Source organism: Acomys russatus, chromosome 21 (assembly GCF_903995435.1).
Source record: "Acomys russatus chromosome 21, mAcoRus1.1, whole genome shotgun sequence".
In the NCBI taxonomy this organism is placed as follows: domain Eukaryota; kingdom Metazoa; phylum Chordata; class Mammalia; order Rodentia; family Muridae; genus Acomys; species Acomys russatus.
Window position 1 is genome coordinate 21,608,499 of NC_067157.1, and position 12,605 is coordinate 21,621,103.

General features: G+C 37.5%; 1 protein-coding gene across 2 annotated transcripts in view; it reads left to right on the forward strand.

Annotated features, from left to right (window-relative positions):
* Positions 1–9,286, forward strand: part of Hsf2 (heat shock transcription factor 2) — a 29,019-nt gene extending 19,733 nt beyond the window's left edge. Inside the window, exons 9-13 of one of the 2 annotated variants that reach the window (XM_051164546.1) lie at positions 26–262; positions 1,026–1,131; positions 5,245–5,298; positions 7,822–7,903; positions 8,296–9,286. In XM_051164546.1, coding sequence (XP_051020503.1) covers positions 26–262; positions 1,026–1,131; positions 5,245–5,298; positions 7,822–7,903; positions 8,296–8,591 — 775 coding nt within the window. In that variant the 3' untranslated portion in view covers positions 8,592–9,286. The remainder of the gene's footprint in view (positions 1–25; positions 263–1,025; positions 1,132–5,244; positions 5,299–7,821; positions 7,904–8,295) is intronic. The other variant, XM_051164548.1, reaches the window with a different exon arrangement.
* The last annotated feature ends 3,319 nt before the right edge of the window (positions 9,287–12,605 follow it).

Consider the following 12,605-nt stretch of genomic DNA (forward strand, 5'->3'; position numbering starts at 1 on the left):
CTTCATATTGCTGATGTGGCTATAGCCAGTACCCTGATATTGTAATTGTTGAGGATGACAATGAAGATGAGTATGCACCTGTCATTCAGAGTACAGAGCAGAGTGCACCAAGCAGAGACTCCTTAAGTTTGGGAAGTGCAGGCGGCAGCAGCCCGCTCATGTCCAGTGCTGTGCAGCTAAATGGCTCATCTGGTCTGACCTCAGAAGATCCTGTGACAATGATGGATTCCATATTGAATGATAACATTAACCTTTTGGGAAAGTGAGTGTTCATTTACATGTTTTTAATTACTTTCTTATATTCAGTCCAGTAATAAACCTGAAGTAATATTTAAATTTGTATAAATTCAAAGTAATAATGAATGGTCATTTAAGTGATACAGTGCATGTAATTTTGGATAAGAACTCTTGTGTTGCCTTTTACTGTTGATCAAAGTTGATATCTGTAGTGAAAGGGATTTAATTCTCATGAGTGGCCTTGGGAGTTTGGTGAACAATTCTTTAAACTTTTTAAATGAAATTCTTGTTTTAATTCTGTATACTTGTATAGTTTCTACTAAGGGACACATTGTATTAAAATAGAGAATTTATAGTATAGAAGTAATTAATTCAAGTATTAGTTGTATTAAAGGAGTGAGATAGTATAGAAGAAAAAGGTAAAGCTACCTTTATTGTAGCACATCTGTTCTGAAATTACTAAGGTTGTATACAGTGTATGAGTTTTTCAGTTTTCAGAAATCCCAAATATTAAATGGGATGTCTTAAGAACTGGTAAGGAAGCTGAGTGCAGTGGCACATGCCTGTAATCCCAGCACTTGGGGAGGCAGAGACAGGCAGATCTCTGTGAGTTCAAGGACAGCCAAGGCTACCCAGAGAAATTGTCTGAAAAATAAACAAACAAAAAACGAACTGGTAAGGACTTACAAAGTACCAAGATTATTTTGTAGAGCTAAATTACAAACAGTGGTTTTATCTGTAAGAATAATAACATTTACTAAATAAGAAATTGTTACTTCTTCCTTTAGGGTGGAGCTGTTGGATTACCTTGACAGCATTGACTGCAGTTTAGAGGACTTCCAAGCCATGCTCTCAGGAAGACAGTTTAGCATAGACCCAGATCTTCTGGTTGATGTAGGTATTGCAGACACACTTTACTGTACTGGTAGTTTTGTTACTTATATATGTCATTTGAAGTTAATACTTGTTGTATTCTATGCTTTCTGCGTTTTACTTTCTTAACGAATGGTTTTATTAGAAAGCATAAGCAGTCGGATATAGGACACTGACGTGGGATTTCTGTCTGCCTCTGAGCAGCAGTTGCTCCTGTAGCATGCCAGTCTTTTCAACATTACTACTACTAAATACCGATTGAGTCTAGACTTGCTGCTGTATGTTACTGTGTGTATATCTTACTCTAGGGTAAGTTGTCACTGAAGAAAGATCTTTACAAGTTAGTAATAGAAGTGGGAATATTATAGAGACACTTCTTAATACTTGGGAATAAATATTTTCTAGTAAAATACATTTCATTATATTTACTATATTTTTTTATGTATTGAATCTGATTCTCTGTTCCAGTCTTTGTCGCCATCTGTGTAAACTTAACTCTAATATTGGACTGATAATCTTTTCTCTTTGATTTCAGGCCCTAAGCATCTTTCTGAACCATTTTGTTTCTGTTCTCTGGCGCTCTTTTCATGTGCTCTAGAGCTTTCTAGATCCACCTGGCTTTGTTCTACTCATATGGATCTTGTTCCTTCTTCTTTTCCAGATCTGAGAAATGCCTTACAGTAAATCTTCTTTTACATTAAAGGACTCTGTATTATTATCATTCTAAGAACCTCTTAATAATATCAAAAAGGATTAGTTCTTTCTTACTCTTCAGTCTTATTTCTGGTTAATTAGTCATTTGTATCTCTTCTCATGAAACTAGTCTGTCACATAGCTTGAACACCCTTCCCAAATTATCAGTACCACCCAGGGTTGTATTTCACTGTCTTTTGAGAATTCCTTCCCATGGTGAGTGAGCTAAGCTTTGGATATCCCATTCCAGCTTGACAACAGGAACCTACCAGTCCCTTTTGTGTCTGAGGACGAACAGTCAGCCCCATCCCAACTCAGAATGTGGGTGTTAAAAGTACTAATAACTCTGACTCCTGACAAGTTTCTGTGGTCTTTGCGTCATTTCAATTTAACTTTAAACATTTACTGAGTTTTATTCAATCCTCCATACGTGCTGGGAATACTTTACTATACTCCAGTGCTCTCGGACTGTGGATCTCTGCAGTTTTGTATCCTTCCTTAGAGGTAATGCTTATTGCCCCTTAAGCCCAATTCAGATTTCTGTCCTTGGGTATGGGTGTGTCTTGTCTGTCTGTTGTCTCTCTCTGGTTTCGTTTGCTTCCTTTATCTACTTTTCATCTGTTGGGGTGGTGGAGGAGGATTTATTTTGAATTAGACACGTCTGAGTTCTGATATTGTCTCTTGACACTTACTAAATGTTATTAGTCTTAGAAAAAGGAACTTTTCCTTTTTAAGCCTGGTCTCATGTATTCTCTAGGCTAGCCTTGAACTTGGTATGTGGCTGAGGATGACCTTGGACTATTGATCTTCCCACTTCCCTCCAAAGTGACAGGGTCACAGGCCTCCACCATTACACCCAGTTTACACAGTGCTGGTGATGAGACTCAGATTCTTATGTATGCTACCCAGACACTACCCTACACCTCAACATGGAAGAGTTCACTTTTTCATTTCTTTATAGATTATGTGGGGGGCTAATGCTTAACATGAAGAACTACAAATAATTAGGCTATTACTAATACTGTATTTAGTACTACAAGAGTAGTCTACAAAGAGACCTTGTCTCTTAATAACACAGACTGGCCTTGAGTCTAAGACTTACCTCCCAGTCTCTGGGAACATTGATGTGTTCCATACACCTGTTTGTGGTGGTGTGCAGGGTCTCAGCATCTTTCTTCTCTTGTCTCCTTAATCATTGCTTCCTATAAGTAGTTTGTTTTTCCTGATGTCTTCTATTTTGGGACACTCAACTGTGTGTATGTGTATGTATGTGTGTATATGTGTGTGTGTGTGTGTCTGTGTGTATGTGTGTATGTGTATGTATGTGTGTGTATATATGTGTGTGTGTGTATGTGTGTATGTGTATGTGTGTATATATGTGTGTGTGTGTGTATGTTTCTTTCTGTTCTCCCTCTATGAACTCTATGAAGACATTTTGATAATTATCCTACTCTGAAATGTATATATCTCTGTATTATACTTTTAAGTGTAAACTTGGCTCAAATTCTACTCTGAGTTTTATATATTCTGCTTCATTTACCTATCTTTAGATTATTTTAATTCAGTGCCAACATTTTCTTTATTCCTGAAACTATTTGCCCATAAGGAGCATTTTTAATTTTTACAGTAACATTTACTTTTCCAGGGTATATGTAGCAGAATCACACTGATTTTTCTTTATCTGATCATTAGGTAATATTTTTCAAAATACCAATGACAAACCTCCCTAATTTTGTATTTTAGCTTCTCTCATCTAAGACTTACGTCACCCATGAATTAGAGTGTAGTGTTATAAATTATAAAGTCTACCTCTGGCTTGTCTTATTCTCTAAGATAGTGAAGATGGTGAAGATGTACACCAAGTGCATTGTAGAGTTCTGGCTTCTCTTTGTGAAGTTCAGTTCTTTTCGGCATCACGGTGAAGTTAGCAGGAGGGTTTGGCCTTAGGATTTAAGAAGTTGGGTTAGTTTCTTTTAGTTGGTTGTGTATATTCTGTCTCTGGGAGTACGTATGAGAGGCTTCTAAGTCTGTGAATAGGATGCTGAGGCACAAGAGAGAAGGGAGCTTACATCACTGGTCTTACTCAGCTCCCACCCTGTCTGTAGGTGCAGAGTTGCATCAGGCTTCTCTGAAACTGCACAGGCTGCATTGGCATACAGATAGTGTCTGCCACCAGGGATTTGAGCTCCTTACCTCTTCAGCGGCCAGCAGGTGATATAAAAAAGAGGGAACTAAAATGGAAAGAGAGCCAAAGATATTTTTATGACAGCTGTGATTTTCAAAGAAAGGAGTCAGTGTCTAAAAGAAGCTCGAAGAAGAAAGATAAGTGTGACCTCTGCATCGTGGTGTTTTGTGAAGCACTAGCTTTGGTCATTCTCATAAAATGCAAACCTAATGTCTGTTTCAGAGCTCAGACTATTCTTGGGGAGTATTACGCCTGATTGGATGGGGCCTTGTCCACTGGTGGCTTCACTAGGCTTTTTCTTGTTTTAACTTTTCTGTTTAACTGTTTGGGTTAGAATTGCTGTTCCTTGGATTGGATTAATCATTGCTAGTACATGCTTTCTCCCTTCTTGGCATTACTTTAGCTAAGTCCGTATCACCTGGCTTTATTAAGACCCCTGTGTCATCTGTGTATGCCTCTGTCCGTGCTTTCTCCTCTTTAAGTGCTTTAAGTTTTAATTGTAAAATTGGATTATATATGCATATAATTTGGCTGTTTAATATCAATATATTTTTTTTTTTAGATTGTAAGCTCCCGGAGAGCAGAAATACATGTTTTCATGGTGTCAGTGATTTCTTACATGGCTTAATAAATCCCTGTGAAACAGATTTACTAGGATTTTGAAGCTTATTACTTGAACTTTGTATTTATCTGTTGACTGGACTGTGAGTAAAGCTCACTGGTACTATCTTAGCCCGTAGTAACTTCCTTTGATATGCAGGAAATAAAATGAAGTAGGTATGCCATTTTGTCAGAGGGCTCCACTGGACACATATGTCACCTTTCCCTGTCGGTAGAGTCTGAATTTGTCACCTATTTAGTAGGTTGGTAGTCAGTGAAACCTTAGCGACAAGACCTAGCACTCAGCCTTTGGTGGTGCATATGGCCAAAGACATTTAGAGAGAGAAAAATAAAAGATATAAAATTGAATGGAGATGAGTGAAGAGAGGGGAATTGCAGGAAGCTTTATTTCATGATTTACCCTAACTGAAGAATTCCTTACTGTATAAAATTCCACCTAGTGCATGGTGAGCTTGCTCTGCCTTTGCTTGCTTTTCTTTCTGCTTCCCTGCTTTTCCAAACTTGCTTTAATCTGTGGAGACTTCCTCACGTAGGAGTGACATCTCTTCACTCATCATGGTTGTATAACAATTTTTAACACACAGATCTTTTAAAATATTTTTTAAACTTATCGTCTTTCTTGTTTGGTCTTTCAGCTTTTCACTAGTTCTGTGCAGATGAATCCCACAGATTACATCAATAATACAAAAGTAAGTTTTGAATCATGTTGCTCAGGGCCCATAACTATTAAAAAATATGAACAAAGTCCTAATAAACATACATAGAAAACACTATCACTCTCAATTACAGAAAACATTTTGTATTCTTACCTAATGTGTGTGATTGAGATAGTCAAGTACTAGATAGAGAATTATCACTTGATTATGGGTTATTCTGTCACTGCCCAATTCTGGCCATGTGGGATTCATTCTCGGTATGAAATCATCTGGCCTTGACTTGTTCAGGTATTTCTTTAAATAAAGTGATTAAAATACAATTTCTGAATTTTATGTATTTTTCCATAAACAATTTTCAAATTTTTAGGTTGAAAATAACTGGTCCCTATTCTGTAAGTCCCTTCAATTGATTAGCATGAAAACCAGTATCTAAAGCAAGGGCCAGTTTTACTAAGCAGGGGCTATATGTATATATTTATTGATTTGTAAGCTGTAAGCATTTTTTCAACAGAAAGGATCCAGTTGGACTTAGCAAGTTGTTAGAACATTCTTAAGAACAATCTGTCATAGTTGATGCTTGCAAATCTTTGTTATTTTTGTATAGTTTAATTGTCTTGACTAATTTACTCCCCATATCTAATATGTATACCAAATTGTTTAATCCTTAATGTTTATCAGCTACAAAATAAAGCAAGCTCAAATTCTGGATTAGTGAAGTCACTTCATTCTTTGTAAACGGCATCTCAAATAATGGGAATGATCATAGAGCTGATGAGCTGAGAGTTTCCATTGCGTGTGAGGAGATAGCCTGACCAGGTTTCCTACATTTTTGAAGGTTCATCTTGGCTGACTCAGAGCCTCAAAACTATGAAATTACAGAGTAGAAAGTTCATTGTGTCTTGTTGGATGATTGGCATATGGCATGCTATTTCTTTAAATGGACAAAGCCCAACCAAAATATTTTTGGTTTTATAAACTGCATGTCACAACTGTGAATGCTGTAATTGCAGATTAGTTAGATACGGATAATGCCTAAATGTGTGGCTGTGTTTTGATACTTTGTTTATTTGTTTGTTTTCAAGGCAGGGTTTCTCTGTGTAACAGCCCTGGCTGTCCAGGACTCAGTTTGTAGATCAGGCTGGCTTCAAACTCACAGAGATCCACCTGCCTCTGCCTCCTGAGTGCTAGGATTAAAGGCGCACACCACCACACCCAGCTTTGATAGAGTTTTTAAATAAACAGGCATATGCTGAATTTCACCATCATTTACCTAGGTTTATAGTAGAAGATTTTGCCATTATATTGAGTGTTATCAAGTCACAGCATATTTATTGCTAAAACTGAGTCATTGTAATTTGCTTATCCTCTTTATTCTAGAAACCAATTACTTAGAATTTTCAAAAATTCCAGTAACACAGAAAATACATGTTGCTTTCTGATTTTATTATAAGGGTGATCTTTTTATTACAGTTCTAAGTCCAGAGTAATCAACAATTGTTGGCATTTTTATCTCTCATCCTTTTGTTCTTGACAAGGGTATATAACATGTATCACAAACAGTATAGCTGAATGGCGACTAGGAAAGAGTAAGAACGTACATGGAAGAAGTGGATTCATAATCTTGATTCTCGGGTTTAGAATATCAACAGTGGCAGCCTTGGGAAATGCCTGCTTTAAGGAGTATAAAAATGTATTAACAATTACATATTACAACTTCTAAATGATGAACTATTTTTCCTTAAATATTTGGAATGGTTTAGTTTTCATCTTGGGGTCATTATCCTTCCAGAGTCTTGGAAGCTTTCATGGCTTCACTTACGATAGTTATCAGGAATGCAGGAATTCCACAGGTGCTTATTATGCCACACATACTAAAGCAACTGCAGAAATGTGGTCCTGCTTGGCAGTATGTGGTACCTAGCATTGTCGTAGCTCAGGGCTTGATGAGATGCTCACTGACATCTCAGCAGCAGTGTAGACTTAAGTCCCCATGCTAACCAGAAGGAAAAACGACAGTGGCTAAAGAATTGACTGAAATGAACTAAATCAAAGAACTACAGAATCACAGAAAGGACAAGAAGAAACCATCACAATTGAGGCTTCTAAGAGCATAGTCACCGTGTCATCCTTGGAGACTTGAGTGCATTTATCTGTGCAGGCTTTTTCTGTTCATGTGAAGAGAGAGCATATGTGATGCATTTTTGACCAAAACTCTAAAACGCGTCCTTTATTTATCCTCACTAGCATGTGAAGCCACCTGTCTTTGGTTTATTCCCATCCTTTTTCTTTGGCGGTTCTGTCTGTCCTGTTACTGAAATGCCCTTTTCTTTCATCCTACTTGGGTACTTTATTTGGACCTTGAGGACAAGTTTCTTAGCTAGTCTGCTGACTTCAGTGAGATTTGTCTTAAAGTTCATTTTTTCTGATATTTTCCATTCCAGTACATTTCAGATGTGTTGATGCTATTTTATCAGTTTTTAATTTGTGTTTTTAAGAAATATAAAATGAAAAAAATATTTAATATATATATAATTCTTAAATTATTTTATTTTTTAGTCTGAAAATAAGGGATTAGAAGCTACCAAGAGCAATGTTGTTCAAGTTTCTGAAGATGGAAGAAAATCTAAGTCCAAACCAGGTAGGTCTGAAAGTAGTCTTACTTTCTGCAGGTTCTTTTGAGAGTTTCAATACAGAATGTCAAACAAGCCATGGAAAATTGTCATGCTCCAAGCTGCAATGGCTGGGATCTTGCAGAGCATGTGCAAAGCCCAGGTTCCATCCCCAGCACTATAGACCTGCAAAACAAATGAAGGCCAACTGCTGACCTGGCTTCTGTGGATGGTGATGCAAGTTTCTAGTACCTAAACAAAACTTAAATGGTGAGGTAATGGTTCTTAGAGCTTACCATTAAAAGACAAATTTCACAGCTAAATGGTTAACTTTCCTGACTCGCATGTTTAAAACTTAGTGACGTCAAGTGTATAATTTCTTAATTGGGTATATAAAAGTTTTTTTTTCTGATCTTTATAGATAAACAGCTTATCCAGTATACTGCCTTTCCACTTCTTGCGTTCCTTGATGGGAACCCTGCTTCTGCTATTGAGCAGGGCAGCACGACAGCATCGTCAGAAGGCGTGCCCTCTGTAGATAAGCCCGTACAAGTTGGTGAGCTGCTAGAGAACAGCCTTGACCCAGAACCAACCCAGAGTAAGCTTGTTCGCCTGGAGCCCTTGACTGAAGCCGAAGCCAGTGAAGCCACGCTGTTCTACTTGTGTGAACTGGCTCCTGCTCCTCTGGACAGCGATATGCCGCTTTTAGACAGTTAAACCCCGAGTGGACACCATGTATATATTCATCAAAATGATGAAGTATTTATTTTAAAGTATCATTTGGTACTTTGTTTTGTAAATTACTTTTTGTTTAATCAGATACTGTGGACTAAAAGCACCTTTTGCTTTTCTCACTAACCACACTCTTACAAAGCTTTCAGATGTTACTCAGCTGCCTAGGTGTATACATTTTAATGCACATTATTGGCTATCTTAAGTTGAATTCAAATGACTGTTTTCTCCAGTTGTAATTTGAATTTTTTTTAAATGCAAATATGACCATTAATCCCAGTTAAACATGTTTTGTTAATTTTCAATTGAGACCTGAAGTGGAAAACTCCAATCCAGTTGCTTTTATTAGATATTTTCCACTTGGCTTATTTTTAAAACTGGGAACAAAAAGTGCCTGTATCTTGTAATATTTCATGTCTCTTTTTGTTTAGAGAAATTCTTTTATGTTCATGAAATATATTCATGTTAACAGAAAAGGCAAAGTGTGCACAAGTTACCAGCCACTCTGGAGTGCTTCCAGAGACTGTGGAGGCTGGCTGCAGTTAGCCCAGCCCTTTAGACTAGTTTAGTATGGTTTCTGGTTTGTGTTCTTTTGAGCCATGGTATTTAGTAAAATAAATATGACGAATGTCAAGTACTAGTATTTGTTGAGTCATCTTTGGAAGTGATGTCCAAGCGAGATGATCTTCCTGCTCATAGGAAGGAGGTGGCTGTAAACTGTATGTGATGTCCATTCTGTCACAACTGTGAATCATGTCGTGTCAAGGCCTTTGTGCTTTACCTGAAAAACAGACTGTGTATTGCAGTAAGGGAGGAATATGTTGCTTCTAATCTTAATGTGTTTTAGTGTTCTTTGTTTAAAAAGTATACTGGCTTGCTTTTTATGTTTCTAATAAAGAACTGAGAGAAAATTTCCTCTCATTGTTGCAAACAAAGTGAGAACATTATCACTGGATGCTACCAAATGCCAACATTTTTGCCCCAATACAGGATAAGAGAATCAAATCAACATGTCCCTTTCAAGAATTGGATGGGTTTTTTTTGTTTTTGTTTTTTGTTTTGTTTTGGGCTGTCCTGGAACTCGCTCTGTAGTCCAGGCTGGCCCGGAATTCACTGAGATCCGCTTGCCTCTGCCTCCCAAGTGCTGGATTTAAAGGTGTGTGCCACCACCACCGCCAGGCCTGATTTTTTTTTTGTTGTTGTTTGTTTGTTTGATTTATCTGTTTGCATGTACACCTGCATGCCAGAAGAGGGCATTACATCACATTATAGATGGTTGTGGAAAAACTGCTGAGCCATCTCTCCAGCCCAATTGGATAGATTTTAAGGCCAGGGTAGTTTAAAATTTAGAAAAGACTACATTCTGGCAGAAGGCTAGAAACTGTGAAATATATATAATCATGCAGTAAGGTACTTCGAGGACTCTTCTCTTTTGGCCATATTATGCCTTGGGTATTGGAAATTTTCTTCTAAGTGGTTAAATTAGTTCTAGTTAAGTTTAGAGGAAAAACACAAGTCTGGCATTTCCTGGTCTTTTCTCACCTTCTTTGTGTTGTCCTCCAGTCTGTATGCCTTTGCTGGCTTCATACTGAGAAGTACACAGCTTCTAAATACACATTCACAAAAGGAACTGACTTTGCTTTGGAAATCAGCTTGTATGAGGGCCACTCAAACCTCTTGCATACTTACTTCCAACTAACCGTCTTGATTATGTTCTGAGATTATGAGGTTGGTCTGATAAAGCATTTAGTCTTCACTGGTACAGCATAGTCCAAATTTTGAAATTTGTTAAACATTACAAGGTATTATTTTTTCACAAATACATCTTTTACTGGCATAAACAGGATTTAAGGTTTTAATAAGGGCTGTTGAGCATCAGTTTGATTTTTTTTATATAGCCAACATTTATTAATATGAAGGAATTTATGGTAAATATTAATTCCTTTCACTTTCATAATTCTAAATGAGAATTCAGCTAGTCATCAGGCCATTTTTAATTTTTCTGAAAGCAAAATATCAGAACGATATAGACAAGTGTGAAAAGTAACAGACAAGAAATGAAACTGACACTTGGAGTCATCTACCTAAGCCAGCCTGAGTTCTTCAGAAGAGTTCAGCTGTTTCCTCTTGTATAAAGGCCATACACTATGGAACAGCCCGGCAAACACAATATGGGCGTAAGGTATGGGTCGGAGAGTGTCCTTCCCAAGGAACTTCCCACACTTCTCTGTCAGCTCAGCTAGTTTCTGCTTCTTTCAGGACGCTGGGGCTGGCTTGTCTTTACAGCTTGACTTCCTTGTGCTACTCTAGCAGGAAGGGGCCTAGTGAATCTGGTAAGTTTTAGGAATTTTGTGGAGCTATTTTGAGTTGTTTTCCTCCCTGTTGAAGAGCTTCCTAGTATAGGATGCAGTATTTTAATCTCAGAGGAAACAGTTACATAATGCTTTCAACCCTGGTTGTATCCAGCAAATGGTCTTTGGTCTGGCCACCACATCTTACATACATGTGTGGTATTCTGACTTAAGGGAAAAATAGGGAATATGGCACATCAATGGGTTCCTAAAGCATACAAAGATTGACTACATTGTTTTATTGAAGGATAATATTAAACTGGCTTGGTATATATAGCTTGTAAGCATGGTTTTAAATGCTCTCAAAGCTGACCACAGGTTAAAGTTTTATTTGTAAAGACAAGCTACAGGAAATATTTTTAGACAGGCCTCTGTCACATTTGTGATTGCTTTTCCACTAACCCAGAATTTGAGTTGCCTATTTTGTTACTAAACTTGTACTCCATTTTTAGTCATTCACCCACCAAGAGACCTCTGTTGTCTACTCGTAGCTATTATAAGCTGTTGTTGTAATGGTTAGAAACCAGAGTTCAGTTCTCAGTACCAGTCAGAAAGCTCAGAAACTAGCTGCAGAAAATCCAGTGCCCTCCCACCCCCACATAATTGCTTAAATATTCTAGAAACTCTATAAAGAGTTTACAAATAAAATACACCAGTTTGGTAGCTGCTATAATTAGATGTCAAATGTTCCTATGTTGACAGCATAGTTCCCAGGATACTAAACTAATGGGCAGTGCTAGAAACTTCAGAAGGTGGGGTCTGGTGGGCAGATCTGTGAAGAATATGTGACCCTGACCCATTTTGAGGGGTGAAGAGTCCAGAATTTTGTTCTGCTATGGATTCTCACTAGTATGATACTTTGATACCCCAAATGAGAATACTTAATTATGTACTAGAATCTTAAGTCCTCTCATGTATCCCATTATAGTGATAGAAAATTATGTCAATTTTAAACAGGATAGTCACCTGAGAAAAGTCCCAACTATACTGGCCAGTAGCCAGCCCTGATGGTCATTTTCTTAAATCCCCTTGATGAAGAGTTCTAGCCTGTTGAGGTAGTACCACCGCTGGCCCGTGGTTCTGGAATGGTACAAGAGAGCAGGCAAACCAAGTAACAGGCATCAAGCCAGTGTGCAGCACTCTTCCATGGCCTCTGCATCAGTTCCTGCCCTGACTTCCTGGATGTGGTGGACTTCAAACTGTAAGATGAAATAAACCCTTTCTTCCTCAAAGGTCATGGTATTTATGGTCACGATGTTTTATCATAGCAATTACAGAGTTGGCCAGAGAAAAACAGTGACCACAATTTAAAAAAAAAAAAAAAAAAAAAAAAAGGCTGGTAGAAGACATGAGGTGTGCACTGACAATTTTCAGAACTTAAATCCATTCTCCAGAGTGAACTATCTTCAGACACAAAGGGAGTAAAACTACTTTCATTGTCAGAACTCAGGGCAGAAAGTGGGTAGTTGACAAGTTCTTTTCACACAGGAAAAAAAGAAAACTGAGTTAAATACACCTAAATTTGTAAGGTTAAAGAACTAATACCATACATTTTCTCTGAGTTCATTTATTTAAGAGATAGAACATAGCCATTCAAAAGTGTGAAACATAGTATTAACAAAGAATAAAGTTGGGAAATTTAAGATGA